At 38.3% G+C, this 22,373-nt stretch overlaps 1 protein-coding gene across 6 annotated transcripts in view; it reads right to left on the bottom strand.

Moving 5' to 3' along the window:
* Positions 1–19,446: 19,446 nt before the first annotated feature.
* The window catches only part of Mtm1 (myotubularin 1), a 138,404-nt gene continuing 135,477 nt past the window's right edge, over positions 19,447–22,373 (bottom strand). For all 6 annotated transcript variants that reach the window (XM_028856586.2, XM_037199281.1, XM_028856589.2 and 3 more), the window contains one exon: positions 19,447–21,133. In XM_028856586.2, the coding sequence (XP_028712419.1) occupies positions 20,966–21,133 (168 nt within the window). In that variant the 3' untranslated portion in view covers positions 19,447–20,965. The remainder of the gene's footprint in view (positions 21,134–22,373) is intronic.

The following is a 22,373-nucleotide window of genomic DNA, read 5'->3' as shown; positions in this document are numbered from 1 at the left end:
GCTCACTCTTTGGGATTAAAGGCATGAGTCACCTTTAATAGCTTGGCTGTATCCTTGAACACACAGAGATCCAGGTAGATCTCTGCCTCTGGAATGCTAGGATTAAAGGCGTGTGCTACCACTGCCTAACCTCTGTTTAATATTGTGGCTGTTCTGTTCTCTGACCCCAGATAAGTTTATTAGTGTGCACAATATTTCAGGGAACACAATACCACCACAAGCATCAGCAGAAATTATATAAACTCATGAAAGCAGGACAACTTACTACTGAATGTAAATTGGGTAAAGACAGCAGCCAAGAAGAAAAATGAAAAAAAATGAAAATAAATGGATGAATTTCTTGAAATATATGTCTATCAAAGTTAAATCAAGATGAAACTAGCAATTTAAATAGACCCATAACACCTAGTGAAATAGAATCAGTAATTAAAAATCTCCCAACCAACCAACCAAACAAACAACCTACAGCCAGATGAATCCTCAGTGAAGAATTCTACTTGACCTTCAAAGCATAACTAAAACCTAAAATTAATCTGCAAAATAGAATCTGAAGGAATACATCAAAATTTATTTTCTGAAGTCACTTTTATCCTAATATACAAAGCACAAAAAGATTCAACAAAAAAGAAAATTATAGACCAATACTCTTTATCAACATAGATGCAATAGTTCTCAAAAAACTTGCAAACCAAATCTAAGAACACATGAAAAAGATAATCCACCATGAACTATCTCTAGGATAAAGAGATGCAGAGATAGTTCAACATAAGTAAATCAATAAACACTTACAAACTGAATGTGAGAGCATATCAAAAGGATCATCTACCATAGAAAGAAGTAAAGGACAAAACTACATGATCATCTCATTAGATGCAGAATAGGCATCTTACAAACTCAAATCGTTTTATGAGATAACACCTGAAGAGACTAGGGATACAAGAGACATTTCTCAATATAATAAAAACAGCACATCCACAGGCAAGTTTCTAAAAAGAGATAAACTTGAAACATTTCCACTAAAATCAGTTCACTCTCTTTGTATCCATTCACTATAGTACTTGAAGTCTTAGCTTAGAGCAATAAGACAACAGAAGGAAATTAAGGAAGTTCAAACAGGAAAGAAAGAAGTCAAAGTATCTTCATTTGCAGATGATATGATTTTATACATAAAAGAGCCTAAAGACTCCATCAAGTGCCATCAACACTTTCAGCAAAGTAGACAGATACAAAATTGACACACAAAAATCAGCAACCTTCCTAGATACAAATGACAACTATGTCAAAAAAGAAATCAGTGAAATAGTACCTTTCACAATAGCTTCAAAAATAATAAAATGTCTTGTAATAACTCTAACCAAACATGTGACGTGTATAATAAAAACTTTTGAAGTTTTTAAAACTATTGAAGAAAAAAATTGAAGGAGACATCAGAAATATATTGCATGTTCATGGATCAGTAGGATTAATATTGTGAAAATGGCCATCCTACCAAAAGCAATCTACAGATTCATTGTAATCTTCAACATAATTCCAACATAATTTTTCACAGAAATTGATATTCATATGGAGACACACACACACACACACACACACACACACACACACACAAAACAGAATAGCTAAAACAATACTGAATAATAAAATTACTGCTAGAGGTATAACCACCGCAGATTTCAAGTTGTATTACAGACCTATAGTACTAAAAACATCATTGTATTGGCATAGAAACAGACATGTTAATCAATGGAATTGAACTAAAGACTCAGACATAAATCTACACACCTATGAAAACATGATTTTTGGTAAAGAAGCCAGAAATACACACTGGTGAACAAAACAAAACAGTGTCTTCAACAAATGGTGCTGGTCAAACTGGATGTCTGCATGTAGAAGAATGCAAATAGAGTCATCACAAAACTCAACTATAAATGGATCAAAAACCTCAATATAAAGCCAGATACAGTGAATCTGATTGAAGAGAAAGTAGGTAATAGGCTTGAACTCATTATACTGGAAAGGTTTGTCTGAACAAGATCCTGACAGTGCAAACATTAAGATAAAAAATTAAATAAATGGGGCTTCATAGAGCTAAAAGGTGTCTCTAATGATGGTATTTAAGGATACCGTCATTAAAATAAAGCAGCAGCAGCTTACATATTTTGAAAAATTTTGACTAATTATACATCTGGTAGAGGGTCAGTACCTATAAATAAAGAATTAAAAAACAAAAAAAAAACTGAGCATCAAGGAAACAACCCAATTAAAAATGGGATACAGTTCAAGAACCCTCTCCACCACTGCTATGAGTCTTAGCTGGGGACAATCTTGTGAGTTCCTGGGATTTTCCCTAGGTGCAGATTTCTCCCCATGCCTTAATAGTACACTCTGTCAAGATATCACTTTCATTGCTCTCCCTTCCTGTCTCTCCCCCGTGTTCTTACCTCCCATCCCTCCCCTTATTCCCTCCTCTCAGTTTGCCCAGGAGATCATAACCTTTTCTCCTTTCTGGGAGTGATCCATGTGTGTCCCTCTTGGTGTCCTCCTCTTTGTTTAGCTTCTCTGGGGTTATGGTCCTTTAATTATCCTTCCCCTGCACAATTGGTATCTACCCTAATTGTCATCATAGAACCCACATCCAGTGACAGATGGAAGCAGATGCAGAGACCTACAGCCAGCACTTGGCCAAGATACTAGAGTTCAGCTGAAGAGGAGAAAGGATGTAAGAGCAAGGGGGGGGGTCAGAATCATGATGGGAAAAACCACAGAGATTGCTGACCCAAGCTAGTGGGAGCTCATGGACTCTGGACTGACAACTGGGGAGCCTGCATGGGATTTTACTAAGTCCTCTGAATGTGGGTGATGTTGCGTGGCTTGACATGTTTGTGGGTCCCCTGGCAAGAGAAGCAGGACTTACCCCAGGTACACAAACTGGCTTTTTAGACCACATTCCATATGGTGCAATGCCTTACTCAGCCTTGATACAGGAGGGAGGGGCTAGGTCTAGCCCCAACATGGTGTAACAGCCAGTGTTAACTACCCAAGGGAGGCCTTACTCTCTATGAGGAGGGGCTGGGGGTGGGATGGAGGTAAGTGGGGGGAGCTGGAGAAGAGGAAGGAGGGGGAAACAGGTGGTATGTAAAAGGAAAGAAAATACTTTTTAAATAAAAAATTATAAATAAAAATTTAAAAAATGGGATACAAAACTAAGCAGAGAGTTCTTAAAACATGAAACAAATGGATGAAAAACACTTTAAAAATGTTCAACATTCTTAGCTATCAGGGAAATACAAATTAAAAATTCTTTGAGATTCCATCTTAAACTCTACCAAGATCAACAAAACAAGTTACAGCTCATTCTGGCAAGAATGCAGAGTAAGGGGGAACATTCATCTATTCTGGTAGGAGTGCAAATTGGTACAACTACTATGGAAGTCAGTGTGGAGGTTCTCCAGGAATTTGGGAATTGGCCTACTTCAAGATCCAGCTATACCACTCTTGGGCATATATCCAAAGGACTCTACATCCTACTATAGAGACAGTTGCTTGTCCATGTTCATTTCTGATCTATTCATAATAGCCAGAAATTGAAAACAGCCTAGTTGTCCATCAACTGATGAATAGAGAGTAAAGATGTGGTATATTTACACAAGGAAATATCATCCTGAGTGAGGTAACCTAGACCCAGAAAGACAAGAAAAAAGAAAAGCTATATGGATATCAACTACTGTAAAAGCTTCCTAAAATACATACATATATGAAAGGAATTTAAATGGAGTTACCACATAATGGGGGAGAAAATGCTCCAACTATACTTCTTATGCTACCAAGTAAAACTGTCAGTGCCAAGAATGGGTTGCATCTTGATGAGTTGTCAACTAAAGGGGTCAACATAGATCCCCCTTAAAACATCACAGGCTATGCCAGTGCTATTGGTTGCCCTTCACAACCTGACTGTAAGTCCCTATTGCTGAAGATACCACTTACTTACATCATTGAACATTGAGAAATCAAGCTGGTGTCTAACCAGAAACTTCACTCATACTGAATAGTGTTCATGGTCCTGTAATGTATTATGTGTGGTAACAGAAGGGAAAATAATTATCAGTATCACTCAGCTATAAATCCTGTGACATACAATAGTGACCTGGCTCCAAGACATACTGGTGAAATAGTGCCTCAGATATTATAATAGTAACCAACCATATTCTGATTGAATTTAGGACCCACTTCATAAGATGGACAGATATCTGACACTGCTAAAGTGGCCAAGAACCAGAGACTAGATAGATGATGAACCTAGGTTGAAACATACAATTATTATTTTGCTAAAGGAACATAGTAATAAAATGACTCCTAATGATGTATTGCCATACTTATACACATCAGAGCATCCCTCAACCCTGACTAGAGAAGCTTATTCTGGTACTATATAGGAATCAACAAAGAGATATACAACTGTACAACATACAGAGAGTGAAAGACATTGGAACATTCAGCTCTAAATGGGATATCTTTATTATACCCCTCTCCTCAAGGCTTAGGGATTTGTGTGGAATAGTCTGCAGAAAGATTGTATAAGCCAGAAGTGGTGGGCAATATTAAGGAAGCAGTATTTTCTAGACATAATAGGACTGATGTACATATGAATGCACAGGCTGTGACAGCATGTACAATGCCTGTGCAAGTTCAAGGCAGACAACATCCCAGCATAGGAAGTGGGCACAAAATCCATCACCTAACCTAAAAGCTCTTTGCTATCAGTTGCTTTTGGGAGAAGGAAAATCAGTTTTCTTCAATAGAATGACACTGTATATACCGATAACACTCCAGGATAGGCTCCATGCTCTGGAATAGTTAGCTGACACTAAGCATATTCCTTGTTTTTAGTTTGTGCATTCTGTTTTGTTTGTTGGTATTTTTTGTCTTTTTTCTATTTTCCTTTGTTGTTTTTTTTTTTTCCTGAGGGAGAGAAACAACTTGAAGTTGGATGGGTAGAGTGGTGGGGAGGATCTAGGAGGAGTTCGGGGAGAGGAAATATATCATGTGAAAAGAATGCCAATAAAAAGGGTTTTTAAAGAGCCTATATAACCCCATAGACAAAGCCTCTCAGGGCAATGCTCCTTTTGGAGCCTCCTCTCATTGTACTTTAGAGTCCTCACCTGCTATACTGGAGCCATGCTTACTTTCTGTCTATATTATTATAACTCACACTTCATCGTTATAAAATCCATTATTTGATTTCCAAAGAACCTGGAGTCACTGGCTCAGTGGAGATTGTGGTAACTTGTGAACATTCAGAACCTTATCCCTTAGTTTAAGCACATCTGAGAGGAGAAAGTCTTTTTCATTCTCAAGGACATCCCACATTTCAATAGCATGACCCAATATAGCTTGCAAAGACTTGTAACAATTGTTTCCTCAAAAGATCAACATTGGTTAGAGCAACATGAATATGAAATATTACCTTAATTAGTCCTCCACAATGTACAGTCATTTTTCATGACTCAACTTTGGTCCTTAATTTGGGGTGGTGCCACAGGCCTGTCATGCATCAACCCACCCCTGCAAGACTCACTTGGGCTTGACCTGACTCTCATTGCTTTGATCCCCTTTTGCTCTACCAGGCCTAGGGCTATGCGCTCACCTCCTGTGCCCTCACAGGTTCCCTGGGATCTGACATTCTCTGGGCTTGTGCTGCAGTGTGTTGTTCCCTCTCCACTAACCCCATCTGTCAATAATCTGATTACCTAGGTAAGTGATCAACTTTTACCCCAGTACACTTTTCTGCAAGAGAGAAATGTGTACAGATTGTTTTATGGGGAGAGTGAATATTCACCCCAGGGACAAACTTAAGTCTTTTCATCTACATTACTTTATTGTGAATGTTTTTATTAAACAATCACTTGGGTTTTTGAGACTCCTGGAGGCTCACAAGCACTGATTTTTGCCTTTCTGTAGAGTGCTTTCCCTTGGAACTCTGACAACACAAATTTTGACACATTTGCTCTCAAGTGACCTACACAGACCCTTTTGTATACTTTTTATTGTTCTCACCTGATCTTGATTGCTTTGGTACTTTACAAACTTGACTTCGGTGTCAGTCTAAATCACTCAGAGCTGCCATAGCCTCTCCCACCTTGTAAGGATCACACACCCCCATGGCACTTTTAGCAAAACCACTAAAGCCCTATTTCAATCCCAAGGTCCTTAGTGATTCTACCTCTATCTTACCTCTCCTGTGAACCATATGATCAGTGATCTGGGAATCAAACACTGCTTTTCCAGTTCCTCAGTAATAATGTCTGCCCTTCTATCATTCTTTAGTCCCTCATATCCATGGGGACTTTAGTTGGTGATAAGCAAGCATCCGTAATGGCTACTATGAGCCAGTGCATCAAGGATTGATTTTCTTCCCATAGCTTAAGATTATGCAGCCTTTGCCTTCTGGATTGATGGGTGGTTTGGTTACTCAGTTTCTCTGCTTCTAAGTGCTCAGACTGAACCCATCTGCCTCCATGTCCTACAGATTCATGAACTAGGCTGAGAGAGGGTATATTATTTTGTTGTTGCCACTGTTTAATAGTCTTTCCCAATTCAAGAAGCTCGGGTGCTGACTATACCATGATTATCATGCATCTGGCTGGACCATTATAAAGGCTTACTTGAATGCCAAATCATAGATTTTCTCTTCCTCTTTAAAAAGGATATATCTGAGGGCTATCTTCTATTACTTTTATCTTGCTCTCTTTCTTATTATTGGCCAATTCTTCTAAGGGTTCCAAGTTTTGGAATCCTAAGAGAGGCTTTTTGACACAGATCAAATTTGTACCCTTTTACCATTATGCTCTCCCAATCCCAGTTGCATGAAACAGCAATCCAGAAAGCATATCTCATTTTGTCTTTTTCCCTGACTTCTTCCAATTCAGAGGGTAGTGTGGAGAATAGCATCCACATGCCTTTTTTTTCTTGTAATTCCTCCTTTATGCAGCAAAGTTTTTTTCTGGGCAGACAGCTCAGCCTCACTTAGATGTTTTACTACCTACATGAAAGGGCATGGAACTGATGCCATAGCCTGCTTCAGGGATGTAATACATTCCCTGGCTTGTTAGCCATTTTGGGACAATTCCATACTTATATGGCAGAACTCGTTCATCAAGGAGGATTACCATTCCATACCACAAAGAGGATGACAGACATCCTGAAATTTTTCTGTAATTAGAGGTTTCTGTCCTGCAAGCACTCTCAAATACCCAGCATCCACTTCCCAAATTATCAACAGAGGCTTATATTAATTATAAATGCTCGGCCAGTAGCCCAGGCTTACACTTAACACATAATTCTTATTTAAGTTTATCCACATGGTTTGGTTTTGGCATTCTTATCTTGCTTCCTCTGTGTCTGGCTGGTGACTCCTGACTCTGCCCTTTCTCTTCCCAGATTCTTAGTTTGGTCACCCCATGTATACTCCTTGCCTGGCTACTGGCCAATCAGTGTTTTATTAAACCAATTCAATTGACAAATCACAGTGTACAAAAGGGTTATTACACAGCAGTTCTTCCTTTTCTAATTAAAGAAGGTTTTAACTTTAACATAGTAAGATTATATACAACAAAAACAGTTATTAAGGAAAAATTACGGTAACAATATCTAACCCATTTGCATTTGGCAAAATTAGAGAAATAATTATCTCTTATCTTGGTGAGTCTAAAGTTTTGTAACTAATTTTCTTTCTATAATAAGGAAGAAAAACTATAATTATAACTATTAAGTCTGATAAGAGACTCGAACACAAAGACATATATATGCAGCTAATTGAAGCCTTTTTTCTAGAATTAGTTAGTACTCTATATGACCATTCATATCTTAACAAAGTTTAAAATGTATATATATCTATATATATTAATCTTGTAAATTTTGATATAAAATTCATACTTTAAGAAAAGTTTAAAGAATCAGAATAGAATCAAAGAGTTGAGATTAGTAATAAAATAGTCCCTTAATTAATTTGGCTTTTGTCCTGTCCCATAGCAGAAGATGGCTCTTTTATTCTGGCATGATACAGGGAGTGTGTATTTTCCTTTTAACAACATGCTTAAGTTTAAAGAAGGAGAGAGCCATTCTCCAACTCCAAAGTCAGCTTTAAATTTTAATTGAACTGGGACTATTAGAAGACCAAAAGTGTTAAATCTTTAGAGAAAAGCAGAAACAAACATTTAGGAAGAGATAAAATATTTTAGATAATATATACCCATACACCGTTTCACTCTGTTTCCTAGGATAGATGATTTGTCCCTTTTCTTTAGTTGTCTCATTTGTTCAGTGTTCTTCAGATTCCTTAACCTTCATTCTCCTAAAAGAAAATAAAAATCCCCAATGTAATACATACCTTGGTTCCCATTCTGAGGTCAGCACATCCTTAATATATATTGGCTGATTTAATTCTGTAGTTTTTTCTATTATCCAATGTCTCTCTGCAGCTGTTGTTCCTTTCTCATTGGAATTGAGAAAATTCAAAGTTAATAGAGCATTATGCAGTCTATTTCTGGGGGGTTTTGTTACCCCTTTCTGTTTATTTAGCATATCCTTCAGAGTTCTGTTTGATCTTTCTATAACTGCTTGACCTGTATGATTATGTGTTATACCTATAATATGCTTTACATTATAATAAGCAGAAAACTGTTTCATTTTAACAAAGACATATGATGGAGCACTGTCAGGTTTGATTTGTGCTGGTATACCCATGATGGCCATAACTTTTAGCAAATGAGTGATTACAGAATTAGTTTTTCAGAACTCAAAGCAGTTGCCCATTGAAATCCTGAATAAGTATCGATGGTATGGTGTACATATTTCAATTTTCCAAATTCTGCAAAGTGAAACACGTCCATCTGCCAGATTTCATTCCTGTGAGTACCCTTTGGGTTACATCCTGCTGGTAATGACGATTGATTGTAGAAGGAACAAGAAGGACATTTCTTTACTATTTCTTTGGTTTTTTGAGACAGGGTTTCTCTGTGTAGCTTTGTGCCTTTCCTGGAACTCACTCAGTAGCCCAGGCTGGCCTTGAACTCACAGAGATCTGCCTGGCTCTGCCTCCCAAGTGCTGGGATTAAAGACGTGTGCTACCACCACCCAGCAATTTTAGGAAATTTTTTATGTACCACTTCTAATGGCTGTTGTACAAAATATTGGCACACAGTTGGGATATTCAACATTCCCTGTGGGAGGGCCCTCCATTGAAATCTTTTAACTGGTTGAAAATTATTATATGTAGGCACTGTAAAAGCAAATCTTTCTCTGTCTTTTTCTTGTAAGGGTATTGAAAAGAAACAATCTTTTAAATCAATAACTATGAGAGGCCATCCTTTTGGTAACTGAGTACGCAAAGTAATCCCAGATTGTAGAGAGCGCATAGGCTGAATTACTTTGTTAATTGCTCTAAGGTCTGTTATCATTCTCCATTTACCAGATTTCTTTTTAATAACAAATACAGGAGAATTCCAAGGGCTGGTAGATTCTTCAATATGCTGAGCATTTAACTGTTCTACCAGCTCTTCTATAGCCTGGAGTTTCTCTGTTTTTAAGGGCCCTTGCTGATCCCATACAGGCTTGTCTGTTAACCATTTTTTTTTTTTTTTTTGGTTTTTCGAGGCAGGATTTCTCTGTGTAGCTTTGCGCCTTTCCTGGAGCTCACTTGGTAGCCCAGGTTGGCCTCAAACTCACAGAGATCCGCCCGCCTCTGCCTCCTGAGTGCTGGGATTAAAGGCGTGTGCCACCACCGCCCCATCTGTTATCCATTTTAAAGGTAGAGCTGTTGGTGTCTTGGGAAGATCATCAGTTGTTGTGCCCTTTTCTTGTATAATATGGATGGCTGGTGACCACTCGTTAGAACAATATCTTCTAATATTTCTCTCAGAAACATGTGCTAGTTTATGATTTGTTTCTGAGATTGGAGGAATGTTAATCTGAGTATTCCATTGTTGCAACAAGTCTTGAACCCACAGGTTCATAGCTATGTTAGCCACATATGGTTTTAATTTTCCTCTCTGTCCTTCTAGACCTATACATTCGAGCCATCTTGCACTCTGTTACACCTGAGATAATGTCCCAATTCCTAACAGTTGAACGTTTACCTCCTGAAGAGGCCAAGTTGGATGCCAAAATTCTGGTGCAATTATAGTAATGTCTGCACCTGTGTCTACCAGACCAGACAACGAAACACCATTTATGTTTATTGTTAATTTTGGTCTTTGTTCATTAATAGAAGTTTGCCACAAAGTTTTCTTTATGTTTTCTCCTGAATTTTCTATTCTCTCTGTTTCATCATCCTGATCAGCATGATTTATTCCAATAGGCATTTGGTTATTTAATTTCTTTGAGCAGGTATTTCCTCTATGGCTGCAGGAAAGGTTTGAACTGGATTTGCTATGGGGACCTGCATGAGGCCCCTCTGGGAGTTTCCCAAAAACAGAGGCAAAGGATTACCCTGTCTGTCCTTTGTTGATCTACATTCATTGGTCCAGTGTTTTCCCTTACCACACCTTCTGCATACTCCAGAGCGAAGGCACATTCTGTTGCCATTGTTCCTTGAAGAAACATTGTTTCTAGGAATGACCTGTTTACAGTCCCCTTTCAAATGTCCTTGCTTTTCACGTCCAAAACATCTAACATTCCTCAAACCTTTTGAAATTGCTTCTCCTACCCACATAGCATCCTGCTCATGAGCCTCAACATTAACTGTGTCTTTAATCCAATCTTCCAAAGGTGCAGATCTTGCCTTTAATGGCCTGATTATTCTTTTGCATGCTGCATTCACATTCTCAAAGGCCAAAGATTCAATTATTATCTTACTAGCTTCTGAATCTGAGACCATTCTCTTTACTGCTGAAGCCAGTCTTTGTAAAAAATCTGTGAAAGATTCTTTTGGGCCTTGTATAACCTTTGTAAATGACTCAGTTTTTTTCCTGGTTCCTCAACTCTGTCCCATGTATTCAAGGCTGCCGTTCAACATAAAATTAGGGTTTGGACATCATATTAACAGTATGTTTGTACTGAAGCATATTGGCCTTCTCCAATAAGCTGATCCTGGCAAACTTGTATTCCTTTATCCCTCCATTGTTTTTCTATGTTTTTAGCTTCATCCTTAAACCAAGTTAAAAATTGAAGCCTCTGGCTAGGTTCAGAAAAGCTTGTGCCAGCTCCTGCCAGTCCTGTGGTACAATCCTATTATATTTTGACCAAGAGTTTAACATTTGCTTTCCATATGGGGAATGCATGCCATAAGATACTATTGCCTCCTTAAACCTTTTTAAATCCAACATTTCAATTGTAGCCCAAATATTTTGTGTAGTCATTTGATCAGGCAACTGCTGTACGGTTACAGGATAAATTAAGGGTGACTGTGTGAAAACAGGCTTTCTTTCTGTAATCTTATGATCCAAACTTGAAACAACTTCTCTGTTAATTTCTTCTGTCTGAATTTTTGCAGGTTTAACAAGTTTTTCTAAAGCTGTCATCCTGGCACTTAAATTGACTATCTTTTTATATTGTAAAATGAGGATAAGGATAGTGATAAACTGCATAATTTCAACAATACTAATCTTCTCATATAGTTATTCTATTGTCTGACTGCCTAAAATTTCAAACAAAACCTAGTTTTCTTCCAATGTACACATAAAACTCATTTTTTTTAATGTGGAAAAATTCTCTTTTAAATAGTTTCCTTTAAAATATCTGATATGTTATGACTTACCAAAGGTCCCATTTATTAATTTCTTCTCTCAGTGTCTGTGCTACTGGTGTTATATTTAGGAAGTGATCTCCAGTGCCAATGCATTCAAAACTACTTCCTACTTTCTCTTCTAGCAGGTTTAGAGTAACTGGATCTATGTTGAGGTCTTTGATCCACTTGGACTTAAGTTTTGTACACGGTGACAGATATGGATCTATTTGTAATCTTCTACATGTTGACATCCAGTTATGCCAGCACCACTTGTTTAAAATGCTTTCTTTTTTCCATTGTACAGTTTTGGCTTCTTTGTCGAAAATCATATGTTCATAGGTGTGCAGATTAATGTCAGGGTCTTCAGTTTGATTCCATTGGTCCACATGTCAGTTTTTATGCCAGTACCAAGCTACTTTTATTACTGTAGCTCTATAGTAGAGCTTGAAGTCAGGGATCATGGTGCCTCCAGAGGATGATTGATTGTACAGGATTCTTTCGGTTATCCTGAGTTTTTTGTTTTTCCATATGAAATTGAGTATTATTGTTTACAGGTCGGTGAAGAATTGTGTTGGGATTTTGATGAGGATTACATATATTCTGTAGATTGGTTTTGGTAAGATTGCCATTTTTACTATGTTATTCCCAGGTATCCATGAGCATGGGAGATCTTTCCATTTTTTGACATCTTCAATTTCTTTCTTCAGGGATTTAAAGTTCTTGTCATACAGGTCCTTCCCTTGTTTAGTTATAGTTTCCCCAAGGTATTTTATATCATTTGTAGCTATTGTAATGGGTGATGTATTTCTGATTTCTTTCTCAGCCCATTTGTCATTTGTATATAGTTGGGCTACTGATTTTTTTTTTTAGTTACTCTTGTATCCTGCTACATTGCTGAAGGTTTTTATAAGCTGTATGAGTTCCTTGGTCAAATGTTTGGGATCTCTTATATATACTATCATGTCATCTGCAAATAGTGAAAGCTTGACTCTTTTCTTTCCCATTTGTAACCCCTTGATCTCCTTATGTTGTCTTATTGCTCTGGCTAGAACTTCAAGTTATATATTGAATAAGTATTGGAAGAGCACACAGCCTTGTCTTGTTCCTGATTTTAATGGAATCGCTTTGAGTTTCTCTCCATTTACTTTGATGTTGGCTGTTGAGTTGCTGTAAATTGCCTTTATTATGTTTAGGTATGTTCCCTGTATTCCTTAGCTCTCCAAGACCTGTATCATGAAGGGGTGTTGGATTTTGTCAAAGGCCTTTTCTGCATCTAGTGAGATAATGATGTTTTTTTTTTTCTTTTAAATTGTTTATATGGTGTATTACATTGACAGACTTTGGTGTGTTGAACGCCCCTTGCATCCAAGAACACATCAAAACAATTATCCACCATGATCAAGTAGGCTTCATCCCAGGGATTCAAGGGTGGTTCAACATATGAATGAAACACACCTTCATGATAAAAGTATTGGAGAGGTCAGGAATACACGGAACATAGCTAAACATAATAAAAGCAATTTACAGCAAGACAACAGCCAACATTTAATTAAATTAAATGGAGAGAATCTCAAAGCAATTCCACTATTGTTCTGTTTTCATGATGACTGACAGTGTAAGGAAGACTGATACAGATGTCTATCTTTCCTGGACCATGTCAATGACACTTACCATGTATTCTGTTTCCACATCAGGGTTACTTGTCCCCAATGACCTTTTGACCCTTTCCATGCACATTTTGTTGTTGTGTGTGTGTTGCTGTTGCAGTATTCCCTTTTCATTGTATTGTTTTGACAACTGTAATTTGAATCAGATCTGAAAGAGGTCCAGAATAAAATATATTTTGGTATTTAAAAAATTTTAGCTATATTTTATTATTATGTATATATGAATGTTTTGCTTGCATATATTTATGTGCACCACATGTATGCACATGGAGGTCATAAGAGGCAATCACATCACTGGAGTTACAGACAGTTGTGAGCTGCTATATGCGTTCTGGGAATTGAATCCAGGTCCTCTGCAAGAGCAATGAGTGCTCTTAACCATTGAGAGAGTCTAGATTCATTTGACAGACAAAATTACTGGTGTACTTTTAGATTTATAGAAAACTGAATGCTCACCAGTTCCTCCATTTCTTTCCATGAGTTAGTAGCTTATTTTTTAATTAATATTTTATTGTATGGAAGTATTGCAGTTTGCAATTCCACTCATTCACTGAGGACCTCCTGCCTGCTTCTGTGTTCTGCCTCAGGTAGTAAAGAATCAGAATAGAGAAATTAAAAGACATAGTGTCCAGTCTTCTGAAAGCTGAAATGGGATGTTCTTGAGTTTGAGGCCAACCTGGGCTAAATAGTGAGACTTCTTAAAAGAAGTCCAGGAGGAGATGAAGGGGGAGAGGATTTTGTGCACTTAGACCAGCACTGAGTGTTTAGAAATGACAATGGTCAGGCAGAAATAAACACAAAGTCTTACCTCAGTGTTAAGAGAGCTCCTGAAGGAGGGTGAATTTGGAGAAGAGATGCCATGTAGTAATAAGTTGTGGAAACACTTGCCCACATAGAGGTTTTAGAAGTCACACTAAGATAATCACGTTTGATTTTCCAATCCATTTGATGGTTGACTTCCTTTTCTTGGGCACTGCCTCTACAAGTGTAGGGGCAAATAAAGTTCAATGCCTTGAACTCACAGAGATCCAGAGGGATTTCTGTCTCTGGAATGCTAGGATTAAAGGTGTGAGTGCCACCATTTTCTAGCCTTTGTATCTAGTGGCTGTCTGTTTTCTGACACCAGATAAATTTATTAGAGTACACAATATTTTGGGGAACACAATACCACCACATTTCCTCTCTTTTTGTCTAAAATTAAAAAAGCTTATAACTAATACAAGAAAAACTATCTTCAATAAGTATATGCAATAAACAGTCAAGATTACATTAACAATGTCTAGTCCATTAACATTTGACAGATCAAGACAAAAAACTCCATTATATATATTAACAATGTCCAGTCCACTAACATCTGATAAACTCAGACCAAAAAATTTTCATTACTTATCTTATTTAAAACAAGTAGTTCCTTTTTAAAAGTAGATTCCATAATCTCCCTTTTTATCTTAGTATATCCATATTCTCTTTTTTCTTTTCATAATACATTCAGTAGTCTACCTTTTGTCATTTTTATATCTTCCCCCTTTTCTTCAGTGTAGATTCAATGATCCATCTATTTATCCTATTATTTCTTTATCTTTTTTTCTCAGAGTAGATTCCATGATCTATCTCATATCTATATTCTCTTTTTCTTTTTGCTTTCTAGGGGTGAAGATATCTTTAGGGAATCTTGAAAAGAAAATTTTTGGGTTAATTTTCAAGTCCTGTATCATTTGTCCAGTCTCTGCATAAAAGGAAATTTCAGGGCTTGTTTCAAGTCCTTGTTTGAGTAGTCTGTCAGGCTGGATCATCTCAACTAGTGCTCTCGAAATTGTTCTGACCAGTTTGTAGTCCAAAGTCGATTTTTCCATGGTGTTAATCGGCTTAATGGCTTTATCATAGTCCATGTGGAATCATCTTTGTGGGATCCTGTCATCTTTTTGAAGATTTCAAAGTCACTATTAGGCATGGTCATGGTTTCCTGCAGACTTTTTTTTTTTTTTTTTTTTTTTTGCCTCCTCTGTGGTTTGGAGCAATCACAGTCTGATAAATGTCTGTCTCTCGGAACCATGAACATTCTTCCCTAGTACAGAAAATCTTCACAGCAATTTCTCCCCACCATTTTTCTTGCCAAACTTTTCCAAACTGACCTTTGCTGATGCTTTCTTGCAACACGATGGTCCTGGCAATTCTTCTCTGAATCAGCAGCAGTAAACCCTTTGTCCTAGGTAGCAGCATCACCGCAGTCACCAACACGATGAGAAGGAGCTGGCAACGTGGAGCAGCAGTAGCCACTGCTTCCATGGTCCCACCACTGTTTGTGGCTCAGTCTGAGCCAAAGCTTCTCCCAAACCTCCTAGGCCAGCCTCAAACTCGGGATCCTCCTGCGTCTGCCTCCTTCAGCAAATCCAACTGGCGTGGGCCGCCACCACCACCACCACTGGCTGAGTGTGGCTTGGGCCTGAGCTGGGGCTCACAAGGCCACAGGCAAACAGCTTTTTCATGAATTCGTAACACGAACGTTGGGCACCAGATGTAGCAGGATTCTTAACAGTTCTTATTAATAAAATCAAACCTGAGGCGAGTTATTGGGGTCCATGTTGGTTGATCAGAGAGACAGAACAAGCCACAGCTATCTCACCTCGCTGGATCCTCAGCTGGTCTTGTCTCCTCAGACTGGAGGCCTCTGAGTCCTCATCTGGAATGGGTCTCAGCTGAATTACTGCTCAAAAGCCTGAATGCTTAACCAGCCAAAATCTTCTAGTTTCTGGTCCTCACGCCTTATATATCTTTTTGCTTTCTACCACCACTCCCTGGGATTAAAGGCTGGCTTTCTGGGATTAAAGGCATGTGTCACCATGCTTGGCTATTTCCAATGTGGCCTTGAACTCACAGAGATCCAGAGGGATTTCTGTCTCTGGAATGCTAGGATTAAAGGTGTGAGTGCCACCATTTTCTAGCCTTTGTATCTAGTGGCTGTCTGTTCTCTGACCCCAGATAAATTTATTAGAGTACACAATATTTTGGGGAACACAATACCACCACACAGAATAATGTCATCTCAAGGTCAGTTGATTAGCTTTGGATAGTCAGTTTTTCATAGCTATGACGAAATGCTTGAGGCAAGTTAAAGGAGTAAGCATTTACTTAGGATCATCCTTTCATGTTTCAATCCATGTTTACTTGGCTCTGTTTTCTGGACTGTAATGAAGCAAAAAAATCACGTTACAGGGCAGCCAGAAAAGACAGAGGGAAAGAAGGAAGCAAGGGGGAATGAAGAGGAAAAAAAGAGAGCAAAGGAGGAAAAGAGACAAGGAAAAAAACGTAACTTTCAAAGGCACACCTGCAGTGGCTTTTTTCTACCAAGTAGGTGCCATCTTCTAAAGTTCCACAGCCTTCTGGTAGCTCTGTCAGCTATGAATGTGTGGATAGAGTAACTCCATTGATGAGGGCAGAAGCCTTATCATCTATTACCTTCCAATTCCCCAACTCTGAACACTGCTGCAATGAAGACCAAGCCTTTCACATATGAGCTGGGGTTGGGGGCAGTTTGGATCTGATTGAAACTGACTTTAATTCTGATTTCCTCACTTTTTTTTTACAAGTTCTGGAGACTAGGATCATGTACTTCTTTGAGGAGTCATTTTCAGCCTACCATGACCCTCCACAAATGTTTCTTCATCTGTTCCTATTTTCTAATGGCCAAGGAAAAGAAGTACCCATGATTCTTATAGGGGACAGAAGAGACAGAGGGGACACTTTGATATTCTGTATTATAAAGAAACTTGTACTCCATATTGTAAAAAATGAGTCAGCATATACATAATGTTAGTTCTAAATTAACCCCTTGCCCAACCCAGATGCCCCTGGAGGAGTAGGTTGATAATAGTAGAAGCTATGTCAACTCATCATTTTAAGAAGGGCTAGAGCCTAAACATACACAGAATGAGAAAAGTGTAAAGTGTGCAAGAAATGGCAACAAGAAGACATCACATTTAAGAACCCAGGATGTTGCCAAGACTATAAGTTGCTTTCCACAAATCGATAGCAAGGCCCTATTGCTGAAGACAACACCTATACAACTCACTGAACATGGAGAAGTCCATGGTGCCTACCTCGAGCCTTCACCATATAGGCTAGTGTTCTTGGTACCAGAAGGTACTGTGCATACAACCAAAGGAGAAATGCAAACACCAACCCAGCTACAAACTCTTCCATCTACGATGGTGTCCTGCATGCAAGAATATGCTAGAACAATGGTGGCAAAAAAGCTTGTGGAAGTACTCCCTCTCCAGGAGATAGAAGCCATACCTGATACTCCTTGGGTGACCAAGAGCCTGAGAATAGATAGGCCAGGGACACAGGGTCAAACCAAATACTGTTCTACTAAAGGAATGTAGCACTAAAATGAGTCCTAATGACATTCTGCTATACTCACAGATCCATGTCTTGCTCAGCCATCACCAGAGAAACTTTCTCCTGCAGCAGATGGGGAAAAATACAGAGACCAACTGACATTATGCACAAACACAGAGAGACCTTGGGACACTCAGCCCTTAATGGGATGTCTCCATCAAATCTCTCCCCTCAGGACTCAGAGAATCTTGAGGAAGAGGAGGCAGAAAGTGTAAGAGCCAGAGGGAATGGAAGACACTAAGGAAACAAGTCCTAATTACAGCAGGACAGGCACACATGAACTGAGTTCTAGAGCTGAAAGAAGTGGAAACATGCTCCCATTCCAAATGATAATCACTTGATCACTTGCAAATGTAAACTTAGTTCCCCCCCACCTCCCAGTCTCACTGGGGGAAACAAACTACTCCTAAGGGTACACTGCACGCCCACTAGTAGATGGTGCACCAGTAGATGGAGGTTCCTTGTTTCATAATGTTGTCAGGCCTTTTAAAAAAATCAATCTCTCTCTCTCTCTCTCTCTCTCTCTCTCTCTCTCTCTCTCTCTCTCTCTCACACACACACACACACACACACACACACCCTACAATCCTTTGTATATATATTAAGATTTCTGGTTTTGTGTTTTTATGGGATTCCTGAGTGTGAGAACGAATAGATCTGTTTCTGTATGTTTTTGTACCCTTTCTTGGGCTCTTTTTCTTCTGTTTGCTTGTTTTGTCCTATTTCAATGTGTTGGTTTTATCTTACTATGTTTTATTTTATTACCATCCCTTAGAAACATGCTTGTTTTCTAATGAGAGGGAGAAACAGAGTGGATCTGGATAGGAGAGGAGGTAGAGAAGTACTGGAGGGAGTGGAGAGAGGGGAAACTGCAACCAGGATATATTATATGAAAAAAAATCTATTTTCAATAAAAGAAAAATAATTTTAAAATATCCCTTTCCTGTCTCTGTCCACCAGCCTCTGTAGTGATGGCACAGGCCCTGCTATTCCAGTTACAGTTCCTCTTGGCCTGTGCTCACTCTGGAGCCTTGTCCTATTACTCAGTAGCACTCTTTCCTACTGTTGTTCTCCAGTGGCTTCTTTTCCCTCCCTAAAGCCCATTTTCCTGTCTAACCTCTCAGAAAGTATCCATTCTTTCTTCTGTCTTTATAAGAGCAGCCTACACTTACCTGCACTTCACTGATCATCCTCTCACCCATCCATGTATTCAAATGAATATATACTGTGTGCCAACTATATGCCAGAAACCCTGTTGGGCATTACAGTCATGAAGCAGAGGGAACGAGTATCTGACCTCACAATGAACTGACATCAGTGTGCATTTTCCTAAAGGTCTCCAGATGTGTCCATCAGTAGTAAATTCATTTAGCCACTTATCAGACAGAAACGGAAATAAGCTGTTTGTGACAGTGTATGACTGTGATAGAGGCAGGAGGATCAGGAGTTCAAGACCAGTTTTGGTGACACAGTAAGTTGGAGGCCAACCTGGGCTATATGAGACTTTAGGTCAAACAACAACCAAAAGAGAAAACAAATGTTGCTACTATGATTAAAAAAAAAAAAAACATGTGAAGTAGATCCAGAAAAAGAAAATAAGAAAATAAGATGGGCACCATGTACATCTTAAACACAATTATAGCCCTAGAAATTGTTAGGTTTTAGTTAATACATTTATTACAGCAGTTCTTTAATATTTTTGTCATAAAAATGTTTTCATGAAATTTCACAAAGTCCTTTGAACTATTAGTATTAGCATTCTTTTCTTTTTAGAGAGTGACACTTTTTTAATTTATGAAATATTTACAGCATTTACAAAAAGCAAAAGAATATCTAATACACTTTTTATACTTACAAAAGTTCATACATTACACTACTATATTTGAGATGTCTTATTTGGTAGACTGGTAAGCTATAACATAAAATAATTTACAATGATAAATTTAATCTCTCTTAATTCATTGAAAACAAAAACATATTAGCTATAAATAATCTTTATAAATTACTGTAAAACATTAATTGCTTTAGCTCTAGCTTTAGCTTTTACAAATATATTTACGAAATGAATTAGTTCAGATATCAAATAGAACTGTGCATTTAAAATTTCACTTCATACTATAAAACAAAATGAAAAAACCTGAAAAAGTAAACTACCCAGGATTTCAAGTAACAATGTGCAGAACCAGTTTTAATGCATGCACATGGAGGAGGAACCCAACACCATTTAAACAGAGATACATAAACAGAATACTGTCAAGAATACACTAAAAAATGTACACCTGTGACATTATTTTAAAGAAAGATGCTCTAGCCATAGCTCATCCATCCAAGACAGTGAAACCTACACTTTGGCAGATAAGCTGCACTGACTAGAGGTGTGTGCAAAAATATTTTCCTAAGCAGCAGAAGGCAGCTGACATCCTCACACAGTGCTATATTTGGGTTTTGACTCAACCTGAGCATGACTCAGTGTTAGACAAGCTCATGGGGGAATTTAGAAAGCAGAGCTGGCAAAGTTAAGGAGAGAAATCAAACCACATCACTTTTTTTAAAATATAAAAATATGCTTCTCTTGGAAAAATGATGGGAGAACCTTTTATTTTCAAAATTTCAAAATGACGAAATGCTCATCTTTTTTCTTACATTACCACTTATGGTGGTATAAAAATTAGCAATTATTTCAATGCCTTGCTCTTGGAATCTGCTGAGGAAGCAGAGTGCAATTTGGCTTTGGCACTAATACCCAACTTTCACATTTGGATTCATTTTAGATAATCCAGAGCAACTGTTGTAAGCAGATGTAGTAAAATCCATTTTACAAACACATTTCCCCCTTAGATTTAAAATAATGTTTCAATTAAGCCCACAAAATACATACTGTATATGTAGCATTTATATAGAGGTAAATTAAATTTAAATTTTTATTCTAGCAAAAGTGCTTTGTAAAAAATTGTGAGGATTTTCCAGAACCCTCTCTTTACTCCTTTCTTTAAATTGCCACACAGACACTGTAGATTTCTTGTAATATGTATTACAGAAGGCACATACTCAAGAGTCTAAGATGTTGGTTTAACTTCTAAGTGGAGGCAGATATTTTAAATCTACTTTGTACACATGCCCAAAATGAAAGTCAACTATTTCACTTATCTAGAGCTCAAGTACAGTGCCAGTGATCCCCTCAGAAGTGAGTTTTCACATGAGGCATCATCTGTGAGGAACTGGAAGGTGAAGCAGGGGCGTCAGAAGGCTTGGTAGAGTTGGCAAGCTGCAATTCCTCAAGCCTCTTTATATAATCATCACGCAAGGCCAAGAGCTCCATGTAACGCTGCTCCACTGGGTTGGGCTGCTACAAAAAAAAAAAAAATAGACACAAGTTATATTTCATGCCAGCCATGCCATCTGCCCACTGCCTTCATATTAACCCCCCTTTACTAAGGACTGACATACACACATACTTTCCTTGCACATTGCACCATGGACATATAGAGGAAAACAGCTAGGGTCCTAAAACACACAGCTAACTTTTCACCAATGGGAAACAGAGTGCACACACTTCTTCACACTTGTATGGCCACCTCTAAGCATTTATCAGACTAGACACAGCTTTAGATTTCTGTACTGTCCATTCCTAGATCGACTGCCCTTTTTATTCTGAAGGACAAATCTTCACAATTTGGTGTGAGGCTTTCCTTTCTATGTAGACTTGTGACACTTTCCCTAGAGGTGAGTATCCAGAAACAAATTACACTATTACTTTATATATATTTTTTTAATTTATGTAACTGATAGCAGCACTGTGTATTTGGTGAATGGCATTTGGCTCACTGTTGTGTTTTCTAAATTCTGTCACTGTTGAGTCCCACTTACAGAATAAACCAGTTAACACAGCCATGCCATGATGAGGGCTCTTCAATGGTTTACTGAGTGTCTTCCTACATATATACTCATGTACATATCTGATGGATCTTCCTAGGCCTGAAGTCTCTGAAGAGTAGAGTACAGTCTCTTTGACTTCAACACATGCTGCAGAATCATCCTTGATGTGTGGCCATGGCCCAGGGCTCCTGCCAGTGACACCTGGCATTTCCTGCTGCTCCACTTTCTCACCAGAAATTGGGAGCTTAAGGCTTTGTGCCAACTTGAGGGCTATCCTATTGTATGTCATGGAAGTCTGTGCCCATACTGCTCTGCAAGATCATCTTCCCATGAGCTTACTCTGAATACACAGCTGAACACAGCACCACACACAACCTCTGGCCTGGGGGTCAACTCCCACTTTGCCCCTTCCCAGCTGTGTAACAAGTTTCTGTATGCCTCTATCAACCTCTCTGTACAAATGAGCAAGACGCCAGCACAGCCCTTCTGGTATTGTTCTGAGGGTGCTATGAGTCTGTGTCACTGCAATTTCTTTTAGCAGTCAACAGGGGATTGATGTTGGCATAAAGGCACAACAGGACCTTTCCCAGCATATTCATTTCTGTAAACCTTTATTCTGGGATACAAATCACAGACTGCACATATCTTAAAATGTTCAGCTCAATGAATGTCTATGAAAGTAAATACTTAGGTAATGATCACCCAGGCCA

This window comes from Peromyscus leucopus, chromosome X (genome assembly GCF_004664715.2).
Source record: "Peromyscus leucopus breed LL Stock chromosome X, UCI_PerLeu_2.1, whole genome shotgun sequence".
Taxonomy (NCBI): domain Eukaryota; kingdom Metazoa; phylum Chordata; class Mammalia; order Rodentia; family Cricetidae; genus Peromyscus; species Peromyscus leucopus.
The sequence above is the reverse complement of the archived record's forward strand: the minus strand, read 5'-3'. Positions and strand labels throughout refer to the sequence as shown.